Source organism: Raphanus sativus, chromosome 9, assembly GCF_000801105.2.
Source record: "Raphanus sativus cultivar WK10039 chromosome 9, ASM80110v3, whole genome shotgun sequence".
NCBI classification, from domain to species: domain Eukaryota; kingdom Viridiplantae; phylum Streptophyta; class Magnoliopsida; order Brassicales; family Brassicaceae; genus Raphanus; species Raphanus sativus.
Genome location: NC_079519.1, coordinates 18,629,463 through 18,649,542, shown reverse-complemented (window position 1 = coordinate 18,649,542; position 20,080 = coordinate 18,629,463). Strand labels below are relative to the sequence as shown.

Here is a 20,080-nt window from a genome sequence, read left to right as displayed (position 1 = left end):
CCTCTCTTCTATTGATGTTTTCCATTTCAGCATACAAACCCGTCGCGTTTAAAATTTTACTGTATAATTATAAATTCATATAAGAATAGGCACTCCGTTGATTCCAATGGATACAAATGAAAAATAGTCTCCCATGTCTCCTTTTTCATAACAGATCTGAGTGTTTTTGTTAAGTTTTTATGTATGATTCTTCTTTATTTAGTAACCTCTGGTTGTTTAAATCTCTTAATTTTTTCTCAAACTAAAACTCTCCAACCTCTCTCAAATCTCTTAGAACTTGAAAACACCAAACTTTATATCAATTTATCATTTTGTTGTCTCGTGTCTTCCTCACAAATTTATCTTGTTTTGCAGGTTTTTAATTACATGGTTCTCATCTTTACTCTTGTAAAGGTAGATCTAAATTTTTTGAATATGTATTTTTGTGTGTTATTTAAAGTTAAATCTATCTCATCTTCCATTCATTTTCTCTGTTTTGAAGTCATTTAAACGTTTTTGGATTTGCAGATTTTTCAGATCTGAGTCAGAATTCTAGGAAGTCTTCTCGAAAGTCTTCTCGAAGTCTTCTAACATATAATGCGCTAGATAGAAGACTTCCTAGAATTCTTCTAACAGAGTCTTCTCCCATGTCAAGTGGAGTCCAAGCTTTTCTTTGTGGATGAATGATCTATAATAGTTTTGTTTATGGTCTATTTTGTGATTTGTAGGTGTACTCTTAGTTGTGAATTCTTTTGTAACTTTGAAGAGATATTAATACAAAAATTGGTAAATACGTTCATGTCTACAACATTATATTGCCAAAAATACTTGACATTATTGTAGTTATTGATACAACTCCAATAGCAAAACACAATAACACAAAAAATAGTCAAATTTACTACAACTAAGAGAGAAGACTTCTCATGAAAACTTAGTCAAATTCACAAAATATCAACAATTACATAAGTTCAAACATATAACAATTTTACTAGAATTATTCTGGAAAGTCTTCTGGAAGACTTCTGGAAGTCGTCTCGGAAGACTTCTTAGAAGACTTCTAGAAGACTTCTCAGAAGACTTCATTTTCAAGATAGAAATTTAAAGCGGGAAATTAAAATATAAGTGAGAAATTAAAAGTTAAGCAGGAAAATTAAATTTTAAGTGATAAAGGTTAAAAGTATATATTATGATCTAAGAAAACACATTAAACCATATGATTTGATATTCTTGAAGTTACTTAACACTTTTGAAAGTTAAAAACATATCTTAAAATTACTTAAAAAGTTTACAATACTAACGTTAAAGACTTACACAGAATTTTTCTTGAATTAGCTAAAAACATTAAATAAACATGAATGTTGGTAACCTCACAACTAAAACCAATTAAGGTATGAATTTCATTTAATAGCCCCAATATCGACTAATATACATGAATTAACAAGAAAAATTTAAAAGGTCTTACAATTTTAGAGAATATGAAAGCTTATTAAACTTTGACGTAGAAGACTTCTACGAAAATCGTCCAGAAGACTTCTAGGAAGTCTTTCATTTAAGTCATTTTTGCAATTGAAAATTTATAAAGGAAGACTTCCAGAGAAGTCTACTCTACAGCAGACTTCTTTGAAAGTCTTCATTTTAAAATATTGGCTTACTTTTGTTTTTGAATTTTTTTTTAAAGTACAAGAGAAGACTTCCCGATAAATCTTCTAGGATAAACAATTAGTTTTGCAATTGATCGAATTGTGTTAAAAGTTTGACCTTTTATAGAAGACTTATAACATGGTAGTCTTCCACCAGAAAAATAAAACTTAAATATTTAATTTAACTAGACGATTTCCATGTAAATTTTCCGGCATAAGACTTACATGGAATTTTTCTGTATAACCAAAATTTTGATCAGAATCTCGGAATAAAACTTTGGAAGACTTCCATGTAAATGAAAGTCGTTTAAATGAAATTAAATATTTAGTTTTATTTTTCAATTGAAAAAGTAACCTGAGAAGACTTTCACCGAGAGTGAGAAGACTTTCCCGGAAGTCTTATGTTGGAAGAATTCCATGTAAGTCTTCTATAAAAAGTCAATTTCTGACACAATTTGGTCAGTTGCAAAATTAAACTGTTTATCCGAGAAGACTTACATGTAAGATTTTTTGTTAACAAAGAAAAGTTGGAAGACTTCGAGAGAAGTTGTCTCTAAAAGTAGACATAAAGTCAATTGCAAAAATAACCTCTGCAATGACCTGAAGACTTCTGTATAAGTCTTCTCATTGTAAAAAGACTTACATGAAAGTCTTCAAGCAAACCGATCTGGAAAAAAAATTCAAAAATCATCGTAAGATCCAATGAGGATCATGTTTAGCTTCTCTAAGAACACATCAGTTTTTAATGAAAGTTACTCACTCGTTCTTGACCAAGAATCATGAACTTGAGTAATTCTAGTAAGCTGGAATTTTAAAAAAATTGGGATTGTGGGATGAAATAAAAGAGGAGGTGAAAGGGAAATACTTTGTGTGTGGAAGAAATAAGAATATGAAGATGTAAATGTTTGATGTTGATGTTGATTTTAGGTGCATTTTAGCTTGAAATTATTTGTTCATGGTGGTTTATGTAATTATGACAATGGCAATGTTGTAAATAAAAGAATAAGATGAGGATGATTGAGTAAAACAACCATTTTTGAATTTTTTTTAAATAATGGCATTTTCATGAATAATCCGGAATTTTTGGGTGAATATGGCAAATGAAAATTCCAAAAAATCGTGGGTTGCTTTTGTATGTGACTCTGAGTTTTTAGCCATTTTTGCAAAAAAAAAAAACATTTTCAAACTGTGGGAAAACTAGAGTTGAAAAAAGATATTAATAGGATATTTAAAATAATAAATAATTATTTTTATATAAAAATTAAAGTTGAATATTAAAAGATAATTTAGTATATTTAAATTTGATAAAAATACAATAGTAAACTTAGTGGATATTAATATTATTTGATTATATTGTATATCCAAAAACTAGAGTTGAAATAAGATATTAATAGGATATTTAAAATAATAAATAATTATTTTTATATAAAAATTAAAGTTGAATATTAAAAGATAATTTAGTATATTTAAATTTGATAAAAATACAATAGTAAACTTAGTGGATATTAATATTATTTGATTATATTGTATATCCAACGGTAGGTTATGTTTTATTATTATTGTTTTTTTCCAGATTATTTAATAATTATGTAAATATTTATCAAGTATCATACAAGACAAATAACATATAGTTAATGTATTATAATAAAACAACATTTGAACAATATAAAATTTAAAAATAAATTTATATTATAATTTTAAAGATTTAAAATATAAGTAAAATTAATACGAGGCGAGTTACATCAATGATTATCTTATTTTCACAGAATTATATTCAGGTAAACTTTAATTTCATTATCTATACTGTAAAATAAATACTTTTATAAAAATACACATGTATAAAATCTCTAAGTTTCAGTAAATAATATTCTAATAAAAGTTAATAATCCGTTTTAAAAGTACGGATCAAAATCTAATATCACTTTGTTACATAGTTATTGAGTATATAAAATAGGATTTACTAGTTAAAGAAATAAATAAAACTGGAAATATTAATATTTAAATGGTTTTTCATTTATAGTATTATAGAGTTACATTTTTTTTTTATAACCGTAGTGTGATCCCAAAATTTTTTAGGCGCAAAGATTAATCACTACGAGTCCCATGAAAATCCGGTTTTCTTTACACTAAAAGCATCCATAGATGACCAAGGAAAATCGAACCCATAGTAGAAGCTCCACCGGAAACCCCTTTACCATTAAGTCAAAACCACTTGGTTAGAGTTACATATAGTAACTTACAATACCAGTTTTAAATAATTTATTTATTCATTCATCAAATAAGGTAACTTTTATTGATTTAAATTTGATCATAATTCGTGCAAAGAGGTAATCTTATACTAATAACAATCTTTCCTCATCACCACAACCTAAAATAAATATAAGGAAAGTATTAACAACTGCTAAAACACAGCTTCTACAAGTATGTGTCTTTTCTTAGACCCAAACCCAACAATATGGGTTAGATAAATTCTTCCTTCCTTTACAGTAGCCGCTGAGACTAGCCGATGAAACATACCAGTCCTGAACAAACCCGTCACAGAAGCTGTCCTCCAATCGTCTGAGCTTTCCACCAATCTCGTAGAAGGATTACCTGAAAACACTAACTCAATAATCCGTATGCAAAACTTGTCTAAAATTATTTGTTAGACAACAAAAAAGTCAAAAGATATTAAGACTACCTGCAATAACAATCTTTGTTGGAGACAACAATTCAATCCCATCTCCAAACCTCAATGTACCACCAGTAACTTCAATGACATTGACTTTATTACTCTGATCTCCTTCCGCTAGGTCGATTTTGTATAGCAAACCAGAAAAAGTGTGGATAACGATGAGGAACCCGGATGGGTGATAAACAATGCCGTTAAGAGCGACCATGTTAATGAACCAGCCAGGTGGAGTGAAGAGAGGGCTTTTAATGATGGACACGAGCTTCCCATTAACATCAACTTTCCAGATTTTACTTCCTTTTGCATCGGTAACATAACTGTTGCCTTGTGCATCAAAAGCTACATCGTCTGCAAATGATATCTCTTTACCTGCATTTATCAAATTATAAAACAAGTCGAGGAATGTTTTGTCAGGTGTTGTTGGTTTGCTTACACGAATCAATAAAAAATTGAGAGATAAACAGTGAAAGTGAAACTATTACTAGGTAGATGTTTAAATTTGAAGCTAACTACTTTCACTTGTTTCAAAAACAACAATCCAGTTAATTATGAATTATTTATGTGATATCCATTATACACATATAACTCTATGAACAGATATAAGTATATGTTTTAGAATGGTTTAGAATATTTTAGATTTACCTGTGTAATTTTATTTATTCTTCAAATTCTACTTAATCTCCAAATTAAACTGTTTGTTGTATTTATATCTCTCTATATATATATTAATTAAACTATACATGAAATAAAACATTAATTTATTTCTCTTACTTCTATTCTCAACAATTTTCTGTATATCTACGTTGCAATCTGAATACCATTCAAATGTGTTTAAGAGAAATTAAACTAGGATATAAAAAGAACCAAACCGGATTGACATGAATCCAATTAAAATTTAACATTCCAAACTACTCCCCTCCAATCTTACCTTTCCCTTTTCATAGCTCGATTTAAGAAATAAGTCTCAACAAATCACGAGGTTTTCACCACATATTATTTCTTATACATTATTCTCACATATGTCTATTTTTTATTATCCTTTAGGCGATATAAAACCCTGAAATCTTAAATTAAGAATTTTAAATACTCCTTTTATTCCTCAAAATGGGAACATAAAATCGTTGATATTCTAATCATCTTTTTCCTTAAGAGTTTTCAAGAAAATATTCACATGTAGTCGTAATCCTTCTTTATACTCGATATCTACAGACAAAAAATTGATCGTTTTGGTTTGGGTTTATCGGTTTGAATTGTTAAACAATGATTTTGAACTTCTTCAAATATATTCCATGTTATGTGTATACTTTTTGTTGTCCACATGGTTTGCTGAGTACTTTTTGAAATTTTGTGTATGGTTTGTTGTTACCTTATTGTTCTCACTACTTAGGTTGATGTTCGTATTAGTATTTGTTGTTCGCTTATTGTTATCTATACTCCAGTTTTTTTTTTGAAAAAATCTATACTCAAGTTTGTTCTTCTTTGTTGATATACTTCATTTTTGTTAGCATAGTGTTTTTGTATATGAGATATCGTTAAGAGTTATGTGTTTTTCTATTTTTGTGACAGAAATTAAAAATTATCTATTTAAGAAAATTACCCTTATCATTATTATTTTCTAGTTTTTTTACTATTTCCTTTTATTTCTAAAATAAATTTATTTTTATTTATTTATATAAGATTAAATAAACTTTTTGGGTTTATGGCATCAAAACTCTGATCAAATCTAAACCAAACCTATTAAATAGCCGAGTGCCGGCTCCATAAAACATACAGAAGGTTCTTGCTATAAATCGTCTACGAAGGAATTAATCTACGGCCAACAAAACAGAAGTATGAATAGATATTTAGAACAGCTTACTATGGCCACTAAGCTCTGTGAGGAAGATACGATGCCACGTAGACAAATCATAGGCCGCTAAAGCGCTATACTTATTTCCAATCAGATCGCCGATGGCGACGAGGAGACGGTTTCTGTCGCGGTCGATAACGATTCCAGCAGAAGCGTTTCCGGCGATGTCAACGTCTTTGACCAAAGTGACTTCCTCCAAAACCTCGCTATCATCACCGTCCGAATCTCTAGTAACAACCTCGCCGATTCCTCCTCCGTCCATGAAGGACACAAGGAACCTCCGATCTACATCGTCCCATTTGGCGCACTCACGTAAGAAGCCGGAGCTATGGTAAGAGATGACGTGTGTGGAAGGGACAGCCCGCTCTAACGAAATGAGATAAGCTATGGGAATGGCTGAGAGTACCAGGAGGAGAGCGGCGGTGAATCGGCCGGAGCAGTACGTCATTTTGGAGAAGAGAAATAAACAGTCGGTGAGCGAACGTTCGATTATAAGACATCAGAAAAGTGTGCCCACTACTTAGACCAGTATTGGTGGCTTGTTAAATGCATGTTGGACCGTATCTAAGATTCGATACCTTGATACGTCTTTTTTTTCTTTGTGGAAGTCCATGGTCGGTCAAGAATTTAAATGTTTTCATATCAAGCATAGAGTTCAATTACCAGATAATACAATTTCTGGTAGATAATATAATGCTATGTGGTTAAACGCGAATTCACATATTGTATAGACAATGTCATAAATTTTGAATACTAGTTAGAAATATAAAAAAAGATAATTTTAAACTCAAAATATTGTTAAAATAAAAAAAAATTAGTATTGCATTTTTGAAAACGTGAGATTTAGTGATAACTCAATAATATTAATGTAGTGTTTTTTTCAAATATGATGTAAAATTTTAAGCCAAACACAAAAATTACCTCTGTTTTTTTTCTTTCTGAAATTTTCTATTTTCCTATTCACCATAGACGTTCGAGTACTTATTCACGAAAATACTGTTATTTTTCTTTTTTTTTGAAAATGAGTTTTTAACCTTAGCATTCTCATCTTCACCAAATATTTACAATATTATCATTTCCATCAATACACCAATTACCATGAATAACTAATTTGAAGCTCTTAATGCACCAAAATTGTGATTGTTACTCTTCATATCTCATTACTTATGCAAACAAAACACATATCTTTCACTTTCTCTTTAAATTCATCCAAAAATCAAGATTTTGATTCCAAACTTTGTAAGGTTTATAAAGATATTGAAGCTCATGATTCTTGGTCATTAGCAACTTGGTAGCTTTTTCCACATCAAAATATTTTTTATAAAAAAAAATATTAAATTATTTTAAAGATTTATTGAACGAGAAGATTTAAAAGAAGTCTGAGGACCGACATGTGGCAACACCTGACTAGTCTGGACCACTTCTATGGGCCAAGATACCTCTGTATAATTAAAAAAAAAGACTTATTTCTAGGTCTTGTAACACAGGGTTATAATGGTAAAACTCAATACATGTTTTGTTTGTTCATAAGTAGTTATTATAATTTCACTAGCATTTTAGTTACTTTTTCATTTGATTTAATTTGGGGTACACTTTTGTATTCAAAACCAAATTTTGAATCATTTTTGACAATTTCCCATTAATGTAAGTAGCTAAATAAATTTTATTTTAACTTATTTTGATTAAATGATTAACAAACGCATGATCACTAAATTAAAAATATATTTTATAGTATCCTATAATCATGATGTTATCTTATCTATCACAACATTCAACTTTAATGCAAGGTAATTTTCATTTTCAAAGTTTTCATAAGTTTTATACAAAACAATTGATAAATATTTAATAATAACAAAATATCAGTGAAACTACATATGCAATTATTTCTCCAACACATATTATACATTTTCTTAATACATGTCTTTTCAGCCTTTTCTTATTTCTTCATTATCAATTATTTCTTTTATCACATTTAATATGCATTTCTAATAATAACACATACTATACAATCAATGAACGAAAAACTCATCTTAGAATCCTTCTTCAGTCATCACAATACTTTATTAAATATATTATAATCTTTTGACTTACACCCAACTTTTTATAATTGTAAAATTCTCGCATGTTTTTTTTTTCTTTTTGATTAACCTGGGGTATCCCGGATCTATGGAAGGGCCCAGAGTAATCCCAAGGGGAGGTCCAGCCCACGGATAGACCCTCTCTACGGGTATGCAAATGGGCTCTAAAGCATAAGCCCATATTCGTGTTGGTGTCCAGAAATCATGACTTAGTTCCCTCCAGCAGGGTTCGAATTCACAACCTGAGTGCAGGAAGGAGCCCGTCCTTACCATTGGACCATGATGTTCTGGACAATTCTCACATGTTCCGTTGAATGTAATCCGTCTAATATTCAAAGCTCATATATCGAAGAACTAACATATATATTCTTTGATGTACATTGCAATAATCACATATTTATATAGATATGTGATCATAATATTGCTTTTATTTTTAATAAAAGACATACTATTTGCTATTTCAAATTCCAATGTTCTCCAAATTCTCTATTTTTTTAATAATTCCTTATAAATATTTTTAATGATAATGATTTTTTAAATTTTATTTAAATCATGTATATATATATATATATATGTATATATATATATATATATATATATATATATATTATTTGAGAAACATTACAACCTTTGAGATATGACATGTGTCATCACAAAAATGATATTCAGAATCCTTAGAAAAATAAGTCGGTTAATCTAAACATATAGTATATGTTTCATTAAACTAATTATATAATTAATTATTAATCTATAAAAATACCTTTTCCTTCTTTTCTCATATAAAATATACGAAAATAAATAATTTTATAAAAATATATATGACAGTTAATAATTTTAAATAAAAATTATTTGATAATAATTTATACTTCCTCTATCATTTAAAAAAAAATATATATTAAATAAATTAAACAATCACATTAACCATATAATAAATATTTAGATTTTTTCTGTATATGTTATATTTTGAATTGTTAAAAATGAATATAAATTAATAAAACTGTTAAAACTCTCACTTTGAAAATTTTGTTATCAATGATGTAATTTTTAATAAAAAGATACAAATTTTCATAAAACTATATAACTAAAAATTCTTATAATATATACGCTAATACCATTTAAATTAAAATATATACGATATAAATGCATATATTTAAATTTTAAAATTTGCTTTGAGCAAGTATTGAGAATTTAATATTTTAGTTTCAAAATTTTCATTGAATTTTTAAAAATGATCATATATTACTAAGAATATTAAAATTACATTTTAAAAAAAATTATCAATGATTTATTTATTTTATTATAAAAATACAAATGATCATAAAACCATATGAATATGATATTATGAATAAATAGTCATATTTAATATATATTATACAACTATGTTTAACCATTTAAATTTATCTATATATCATGTAAAATAGATAAAAGTGGACTATGAGTTATCTTGGGGAAATATGTCAAAAATATAAACCAGACTTTTTATTTCTCTCGGAAACAAAAACAAGATGCAGCTTTTGTACAGGGATTGCAGGCCCATTTTGGTTATGATAATTTGGTTACAGTGGATCCGAATGGGAGGAGTGGCGGTTTAGCACTCTTCTATAATAATGAATTCCAAACTCAAGATCCTGTATGCGAGTAATAGGATGATAGATGTGGAGGCAGTCACCTTTGTAAAATTTTTTTTTTAACTTTTGTTTACGGAGATCCGGTACAGAAATTAAGAGACCAGGTATGGGAAAGACGGACATGGTACGGTTTGGCTAGATCTGAACCATGGTTTATAATTGGGGATTTGAACGAAATTACTGGTAATCATGAAAAAGAGGGAGGAGCTTTACGTAGTGCTAATTCTTTTATCCCTTTCAATGATATGATAAAGAACAGTGGACTCCTAGAGTTCCCGGCTAGGGGAAATAAAATGTCTTGGCAAGGTCGACGAGGAAAAGGCAAAGGGGCTTTTACAGTCTGATGCCGACTAGATCGGGCACTAGCCAATGAGGAATGGCATACTCAGTTTCCGGCTTCTTATACGGAATATTTAGGAATGGTAAGGTTAGATCATCGACCGGTAGTTGCTATTATTGAGGACAAAGTTCGCAGAAGAAAAAGGTAATTTCGGTTTGATAAAAGATGGACTAGACAGGAGGGTCTTTTGGAATCAATTACTTCGGGTGGAAGGAATCTAATAACGGAATTGGGGAGGACTTTGTCTCGAAAATTAGTAATTGCAGATATGAGATTGCGGCTTGGAGAAAAAATAACCCACCGTATGGGAAGGAAAAATAGCAAAATCTTCAAAAGGCATTGGAAGAGGTTCAAACAGATGATTTTAGGTCTCAAGAGGAGATCATAGAGGTCTCTAAAAAATTACAGGATGCATATAAGGATGAGGAGGAGTATTGGCATCAGAAAAGTCGAAATATGTGGTATTCATCGGGGGATCTAAATACTAATTTCTATCATGCATTGACGAGGCAAAGACGGATACGTAATAGGATCGTGGATCTTTATGATGAGGCAGGAAATTGGATAACGGATGCAAATGGGGTCGAAAAGGTGGCAGTGGACTATTTTGGGAATCTTTTTCCTTCTACGGACCCTTCAGATTTTGATCATTTCCTGGAGGAGGTTACAACATCAATTTCCGTCCAGATGAATCAGTGTCTTTTACGAGTGACAACGAAGGAGGAGGTGAAACAAGCTTTATTTATGATGCATCCGGAAAAAGCACCAGGACCGGACGAAATGACTGCTTTATTCTTTCAAGTTTTATGGCATATTATTAAGGATGATATGGTTGAATTGGTGAATCATTTTTTAGCTACAGGAGAGATGGACCCCAGGTTAAATCTTACCAATATTTGTATGATTCCAAAAACGGAAAGGCCTACAAGGATGACAGAGTTGCGAGCGATTGAAAATATGTCTTCTAGGACTTATTTCGGAAACACAATCGGCATTTGTACCAGGGCGTTGATTTCATATAATATTCTGATTGCACAAGAGATGTTTCATGGGTTGAGGACAAATAAACTTGTCAAAATAAGTATATGGCGATAAAGACGGATATGAGTAAAGCATATGATAGGGTGGAATGAGATTTTATACAAGCACTACTCAATAAATTGGGATTTGACCCACATTGGACGAAACTAATGATGGAATGTATATCCTCGGTTCAGTACCGAGTACTACTAAATGGTCAACCAAAGGGTCTTATAACCCCACATCGGGGACTTCGGCAGGGGGATCCACTATCCCCATATCTTTTTATCTTGTGCACTGAGGCTCTGATTGCCAATATTAAGAAAGCGGAGCAAGGAAAACAATTAACGGGAATGAAAGTAGCGAGAGCTTGTCCATCAATATCTCACCTACTGTTCGCGGACGATAGTCTCTTCTTTTGCAAGGCACAAAAAGATGAATGTGAGACTATTCTTAGGATTTTGAAGGAATACGAGGTGGTGTCAGGTCAGCTAATAAACTTTCAAAAATCGTCCATTCAATTTAGACATAAGATCGAAGAATCTAGGAGACAGGAGATGAGGGATATATTGGGGATACATAATATAGGAGGAATGGGATCTTATCTGGGGCTCCCAGAAAATTTAGGGGGATCGAAGGTACAAGTATTTGGTTTCGTACAAGATCGACTGGATACTAGGATCAATGGATGGACTTTTAGATTTTTTTACTAAAGGAGGGAAAGAGGTGGTTATTAAGTCAGTGGTTACGGCCTTACCAAATCATGTAATGTCGCGCTATAGATTACCACAAACTACTATAAAGAAGTTAACGAGCACAGTATCAAAGTTTTGGTGGAGTCCTGGGGGAAGCACCAAGGACATGCACTGGAAATCATGGGACAAAGTATGTATCCCTAAGAAAGAAGGTGGTTTGGGTTTTAAAGATATTAAGAATTTCAATACAGTGATGCTTGGAAAGCAACTCTGGCGGCTAATAAATAAGCCGAATACTCTTTTTTCTAGAGTTTTTAAGGGTCGATATTTCAGGAATGCTTCACCCTCGGAACCAATCCGTTCTTACTCCCCATCATATGGTTGGAGGAGTATTGTATCTGCTAGATCTATGGTTAACAAAGGACTAATCAAAAGGGTGGGAACAGGTTCATCTATCTCAGTAAGGAATGATCCCTGGCTTCCAACCACTCGTCCGAGCCCAGCAAACAAAAATCAGCACAATCTGTTACCGGAACTTACCGTTGACGCTCTTATTATTCCCGGTTCTAGGACCTGGAATACACAAGTCATTCGAGCTTTGGTGGACCCAGTGGATGCGAAGATTATCGAGAGTATACCACTCAGTAGAAATAGCATGGAAGATAAGGATGGTTGGCATTTTACTAACAATGGAAAATATACGGTAAAATCAGGATATGAATTGGAAAGGGTCTACCCAGACAAGGAGAAACAACCAGATTTCTATGGTCCGACAGTAGATGATTTGAAAGCTTTTTGTTGGCAGCTACAGTGTCCACCGAAAATGAAACATTTCCTCTGGCATATTGTTTCGGGGTGTATGGCGGTTAAGAAGAATTTGAAAGCACGAGGGATGCAAGGGGAGATTGTTTGTGATAGATGTGGGAATGTAGAGGAATCTCTAAACCATGTCTTTTTTGAATGCCCTCCATGATAGTGCTCAAATTACCCAGTAGAGCTTACTCTCTCAAATAAGAGGTAAAGCTGTAGTACTTAGGGATCAAATCACGAGGAGCTAGGGAACCAATTAAATAAAATCTACTAATCAATCCTAGGCAAGGTTAGTTTATATGATAGAAATGAAAATAACAAATCCTAAAATGAGCAAGGTAGTTGCTCCAACTAACAATATGAAGGGTTGTTTAAATGAGATAAAGAGTGCTAGACATAGGGTTTCTATTCAGGAATGGAGATTATAATCTCTATAAATGCTTTAATAAGTTTCTTGCATGATACTATAGATCTCAGCCGCTTAACATATGTGAATGAATCACTGGTTAAAATATCTAGATCTCTGGCCACACCTTTCGCATGATGACACAGAAAAAGAGTCGGTCGATATCCTTTTGAGATATCGAGCGATACACCTTTCAGGGCGCCGATCGATTTACCAGTAGGGTATCGATCGACGGCTTCTAGATCTGCCTAGGCGCGAACCGAAAATGACCGCGAGGTCTCAAGGAGGAACTGTCGTTCTTCTCAACGGGAAACAGGCATCGCTCAAATGGATAATTCAAGATAATCTAAGATCCTAGTGTTCTATGTTCTAGTTAGCTACTCTAAAACAAGCATAGGGTGCAATCCATTTGATGAGTATCACAACTTAGCAATTATAGCTTGGGGCTAATCCCACAAACCTATTTAAACCCTAGATCTAACAAGTAGACTACTCAGACATAGCTAAACAATTCATAACAATAGATAGATGAAAGAATTGCATAGATAGAATAAAGTAGAAATACAAAAGGAGATGAGAAATCTCTCCAATCTCTCTCAAACAAATAAAACTCTAGTCTCTCTCTCACACTCTCTGCTTTGGTTGTGAAAAGCTTCAAGCTTCAAAGGGTTTCAAAACTTGCCGTCAAAAAGACTTTGCAGGAGTATTTAAGCATTTCCATTAGGTTAAAAACTCGTCAGGGGCAATCTCGTAATTTGGTGAAGTCTTGGTGAAGTAGTCGGCTAAACCATTTCGTCCTCGATATCGATCGACAACACTGAATGTGTATCGATCGATTATAATCTTCTAGTACGCGGATCTTCTCAGCTACATCGATCGACAACTCAGGATGAGTATCGATCGATTGTAATCGCAATGTTGACTTCCGACTTAGTCTTGAATGGTCAACTCGGGTGTATCATCTCTTGTACTCCAAAATGCTCCAAAAACATCACTTTCTCACGAAATGCTCCTGAACCTGAAAACATACCTAACAGGCTAGAAAACAGATTAAATATATAATAAAATACTAGTATACCATGGTTAAAAACGGGTAAAATCCATGGTATATCAACTCCCCCAGACTTACTCCTTTGCTTGTCCTCAAGCAAAAACAGTAGTCTTTGGAAAAGGTTTGGAAATAGCAGGAACTCAAGGATTCAATATATTGAAGTCATCACTCTATGGGTTTGCAATTCATGTCTAAAATCCTAATCACAGAAGTTCATCATGCCTTATCCTAGCTTAGCAACTAAACTCATCTAGTCAACAACTTAGCAATTCTCATCTGACATTCCCCTCTACTAACCTCATTTCTTAACATAAAATAAAGTGCAGGCTTTACCTTGGGAGTATCGATCAAAGAACACATGGATTCAACTCAAACAAGTATCTGAACACACAGGTAGTCTTCTCTGATTCCTTTCTCCCCTCTTCTCTCTTCACTGAATCTCTTATTAGTTTCAATTTCAACAGGTTTCGATGCCACATAGGCCATCTAGTCCATCTCATTGACATTTGCATTGTAACTCATACATTTTTGACAAAGTGTAGCGAATATTGGGGTCGCAGGAATCACTCCTACCCCTCGTTTCCACAATGTGTGATCATTCTTGAGATTTAGAATACTGGGGTCGCAGGAGACACTCCTACCCCTCTGCTTCTCAAGAAATCATTTCAATCTTTTATAACATAAATTTAGATCTCGAGATGCCGAAGAGAGCGAAGGAAGGGAACCAGAAACACACAGACTTTTTACCTTCCAGACTTGTAAGAGGATTCCGATCCAGTGATATCCAAGCCCCAAGACAAGCAAATAAGTCAGTATTAGTGTTGGAGGTCAGCTTTGGTTCCTTCAAACAATCTTAGCTAGTGAATATAGATAGCAAGTTGATCCACTTTAGCATCTTTAGTACTATCTGCAATTAGTAATCTAGAATGGTGCTAAAGAGTGGTCAGACAATCAAATAATAATCCATATCAATGTTCCTATTTAATACTTATGCGAAAAATAATTTTGAAAAACATTTTAATAAAAACCAAAATAAAAACACATATTAGTAAACTCCCCCCCAGACTTAAATTACACTGTCCCAGTGTAACATCCGGTGGTGAGGTAAATAAATAAAACATAATAAATATAACAAGTTAGAATGAATAAACCTGATCGACAAGATGTCGATCGATTCGTAGTGGTATACGTCGATCGTTAGTAATGGTCGTGTGGTGTCGAGCGATATGAATGGTGAATGTCGGTCGATGGAATTATCATTCTACTTGGATCTAAGAAAAACTGCAAAATAAAGTCGAAAAATAAAAGCAAAAAGAAAAATAAAATAAAATAAAGAAAAAGAAAACCTAATAGTGGGTTGCCTCCCACTCAGCGCTTGGTTATAGTCATTTAGCTTGACTGTGGTAGGTGAGTGACTCATGGGGTGCAAAAACTGCTGATTGCCGGACAGCAATCATCAATCTTGTGTCTCCTACTGTTGAACCATGTGGCGACGAAGCTTCTTGTGGCATCGTCTGCTCGTAGTTGCTTCTTATCTATCTGGAGGACTGTATCTTGAAGTTTCCTCACAGAATTCTCGATGTATTCGATTTTGTCAACTTCCTTGTCAATGGTCTGGTAGGTGTGTACGGACAATAACTTTAGTTCACTCTGTAATGCATCGATCCTGTCCATAATAAACTGATCTCGGTCTGCTAAAGACTCAGTGTCGATCGATGCTACGAGATGCGCGTCGGTCACTTCGCTGACGGGTCTGTCGGTCGACTCAGAATCCCTTGTGTCGATCGATTGTGAACATTGTCCTTGGTACTGCAGAGCACGTATATTGCCCTTCATGTGGCGAGTAGTTCTGCAGAGGCTGTTAACCCTTTCGTTAACAGTGTAGTCAATAGTATCACAGGTCCCGTTGAGTCTTCTTTCCATAGCATCCATAGCCTCATACAGCTCAAGTTTAAGTTCATCAACTGCTGCTGGAGTGCATACTCTCTTCGCTGGTGGTGGTTCGGTGTCGATCGATGTTGGTCGAGGCCTGTCGATCGATGCTTCGTAGCTGTCACGGAGATCAATATAAGCTTGAACAATGCTCATGTCTCTTTCTAACTTGTCCAGCTGCCGTGACATTGTGTGTTGGCATCGCAGGATAGGGGAACTGAAGAGTTCATGTTTTCTTACATACGCTTTCATCCTATCTTCCAGTTCTGCGAACCTTTTGTCGATCGATGATGAAGTATATGTGTCGATCGATGAAAAAGTGGCAAGCTTAGCTTTGTCATTCTGGCGAATTGTGTCCAACTCTCTCTGTAGTAGATCGATCCTCTTGCTTAACCATTCGACATTGTTGTTGAGAGGGCTGTAGACGTCTCCAATCCGTGTATTGATGTAAGCAACCTCCCATTCATCTTTCTTAGGTGATGAACATTCCGGTCGGTCCATGGATGTAGTCTTGCCGATGTCGATCGATGGTACAGGTACTCTGTCGGTCGATACTGGTGGCGTAGCCTCTTTCTCAAGCGTGGTTAATATGTTTCCAAGCTCCACTCTTATCTCAGCCATATCATTCTGGAAGTCTTTGTAACTGACATCCAAAGGCTGGAAAGTGTCTTCCACCAATGTGCGCATGTTTGCCTCAAGGTGCGCCTGAGCTCTCCATACATCAGTCACCATATCATCCACCTCCTCTGTACTGTAGGGCACTGGTGGTGGTGTGTATGCATGGGAAGGGCGTGTGTGTATTGGAAGTTGTAAGCAACCTTTGTGAAAAAGGGATGCTCTATCCAAAAGTCTCTTTACTTGCTCCTTGGTAACATGGATGATCTCACCATCAACTCCTCTAGCATAGCCAAACTCATCTCTGTAGACACCATATTCATCCTTAGCTTCCCACTTGAATCTCCTGGATCCATCGGTAGTGAAGGCACGTCGTCCAAACTCCAGTCGTCTGTCGGGCGATCGGACTCTCGGTCTGTCGATCGATCCTGGATATCGGCCGTCGATCGACGGTGTTGAAACGATGTCGATCGATTGTGAATGTCGAGGTGGACCGAAGTGTTGAGGAACTTGATCCTCCCTTGTGTTGGTGTTGTGGTTGTCCTGGACGTGTTGTAGGATGTTTGGATGGCTACGTTGCTGTGTGAACAGGTTTTCTGGTCCATTGGCAACTTGGAGGATGTCTGCTATGTCCTCTCTGGTTATGTGCAGAACTCTTCCATCCATAGCTCTTGCATAGCCATCTGTGTCCCTGAAAATTCCAAATTCATCAGGTGTTAGTGAAACATTCCTGATGTCATAAGGTTCATGAGATCTCGGTTGAGCTCTGTTGAAGGTGTCGATCGATGGGTGTGTGGTGGTGGCGGTCGATGGTGCACGTCTAGCTGCACGGTTGGATCGATTGAACATGTTGTTGCAGTCTTCCATTGATGAAACTCTGAATGCTGGAAGCTGCTGGGTAGAAGGTGAAAAGTTTTGAATTTTCGTGGCTTGAGTTGTCAACCTTTTATACCCATGTGTTGTCCTAATCGGTGAAATTCCGATTTTGTCCTTTAAGTCGTCCGGGTTAATATCGATCGATATTATACTGGCAATGTCGATCGATGGACGATGTCGTTTTGCTGGATGAAGTAGATAATCGATCGATGATGGACGTTTGTTGTCGATCGATTGTGGTGCAAATCTGTCATTCTCCAGGTAGATTTCCCAAGCTCTCTCTTCCCAATAGTCTTCATCATATTCTTCACTGTGGTCTCCACTGTGGAAAGAGGTGGCTGTGTCTACTTCAAAACTCTCATGAAATCCGCTATCTGCCCAACTCCTTATTGAGTAATCATCTTCCTTTCGGTTGGGTGGGATGGCGAAATTCGGGTAGCAATGATCTGGTAGATCGAGTTTATCATCTGGTGGGTCTCTGTCGATCGATAATCCATAGTTGTTGTCGATCTCCTCTGACTTGAATGTGTCGATCGATGACGTCAAAGTACTGTCGATCGATCCCGAGTACTCTGTCTCGTACTCAACTTTACAATGACAAACTGCGATGATACCAGTATCATCTTCCTGTACCACTAATTTGGCTGGTGGTTTGTCAAGCTTGACAGGGTCGTAGTGGATATCTGGATCTATCATAGTCAAGCACATCCTGTTGGTCTTCATGTCACATATGACTCCTACTGTAGCCATAAATGCTCTTCCAAGTAAGAGGAAAGAGTTCCAATTTAGCTTGATGTCTAGGACATGAAAATCCACAGGGACGATAGCATCACCAATGTGTACCTCGAGGTCTTTGATGAAGCCTCCAGAGTTTCTCTGAGAGTAATCCACGAAAGTAAAGATCTATGGTGAGGGCTCTACTTGCATGCCCAGATGGTCTGCCATGACCTTTGGTAAGATGCTGACTGATGAACCAGTGTCACATAGTGCGTGAGGAAATTCAATACCTTGTACCACACAGGGTATTGCAAACTTCCCAGGATCACTCTTCTTTAGCAAAGTAATCCTTTTCCTCATCTCTTCTCTGACGTTGTCAAACCTTCTCCTAATGTCAGTTTCAGTCTCCCTTGTTTCTCTGAAGAACATCCACAATCTCTTTGTGAAATAAACCTCCTCAAAAGGTTTCTCTGGTGGGATTCCGATAATTCTCTTAGTGAAACCATCAATCTCCTTTTCATTAGCTTCCCTCTTAAGGTTCTTAGGAATCTTTTCCTTCCGACTCCTTAACCTTCTTCCTTCAGTTCCCTCTGATGTAGGTGTAGTGTCTGAAGGGTTACAGTTATTTCGGTAGGGATAGCTTGTGGTTTCGGTGTGGGTCTGAGTGCATTGATTCGGTTGCTGTCTATCGATGGTAGTTGCACTCGGTATATGAGAGGTGCGTGTCGATCGATAGGTGGAGAATAGGATCGATCGATACGTTTCTCTTCATTGTGTTGATCGGCGAGTGGCTCGTCTCGTCGGTCGATATCTTCGTAGGTGTGGGTGGGTGGGTATGGATGAGAAGCCGCGAACTCAGCATGTGTCAAAATCCTAACCGCGTTGCAGTCTGCAAGCGTGTTCGGAAAAGACATCGTCGATGTCGATCGATGTGGACTAGTTGGTGTCGATCGACACCATTGCGATCCACCGAGACTTAGCGAACTTTCCACTTCAAAGTCTCCTTCTTGTAGCTTCTCCTGTTTCACCACTTGCCAGAAATCATCATCTATGATAGCATTGACGTGGTGTTTCCTATTTCCTTCCCCTACTTCCTTAGAAGTTCCAATCCTCCTGATAGAGTCTTCAGTCTGGACAATCTGTGTCTCAAGTTTCTTAACTTGAGTGCAGATGGTATCTATCCTCGTGGTCAGATTGTTAAAGACAGAATCAATCTTCCCATTGAAGTCTACCGTAAGCTTCTGCTGACCTTCCAGAACTCTATCAATCATGGCATCAAACTTACTCTCTTGGGTGGGTGGCGGTGGGTTTTGGTAAGCTGAGTTGTCGTAGTTCCTTGTGTTGGTGAAGGGTTTGATACTGTGAATTCTGGTTGTAGTTACTCTTCTGACCACTGCCAAAAAAGTTTCTGTTTCCACTCTGGTTTCATATCTCTGAAATCCAGTACCTCCAATGTAGTTCACATCTTCCTCTGTATCATCCTCTCTAGCCTCTCCTTCTTCAGCTGAGCAGACTGGTTGTCCCAGAAATGCATGTAAAGCATATATCTTGGTTCTGACTTCATTCATCTGGTCTTCACCTATGGCTGCAACCGATTTCTTCTTGTCAGAGTCAGTGTTCTTGGTGCTGCTGCTGTTGGCTAGGTTCTCAATAAGTCTCACAGCCTCTCTTGGATTCCTAGTGTTGAAGTTTCCCTCATTAGCAGTATCAAGAGCCATCTGATACCTTAAGGCGATACCTCTGTAAAAAGTGCTTAACAGCTGCACTTCATTG

At 35.3% G+C, this 20,080-nt stretch overlaps 1 protein-coding gene across 1 annotated transcript; it reads right to left on the bottom strand.

Moving 5' to 3' along the window:
- Positions 1-3,889: 3,889 nt before the first annotated feature.
- Positions 3,890-6,846, bottom strand: LOC108827173 (uncharacterized). Its single transcript, XM_018600524.2, has 3 exons — positions 6,149-6,846; positions 4,300-4,659; positions 3,890-4,211 (listed from the first exon to the last, which is right to left on the bottom strand). The coding sequence occupies exons 1-3, from the start codon at positions 6,585-6,587 to the stop codon at positions 4,021-4,023; spliced, it is 990 nt and encodes a 329-aa protein (XP_018456026.1). The 5' UTR covers positions 6,588-6,846; the 3' UTR covers positions 3,890-4,020.
- Between the last annotated feature and the right edge of the window lie 13,234 nt (positions 6,847-20,080).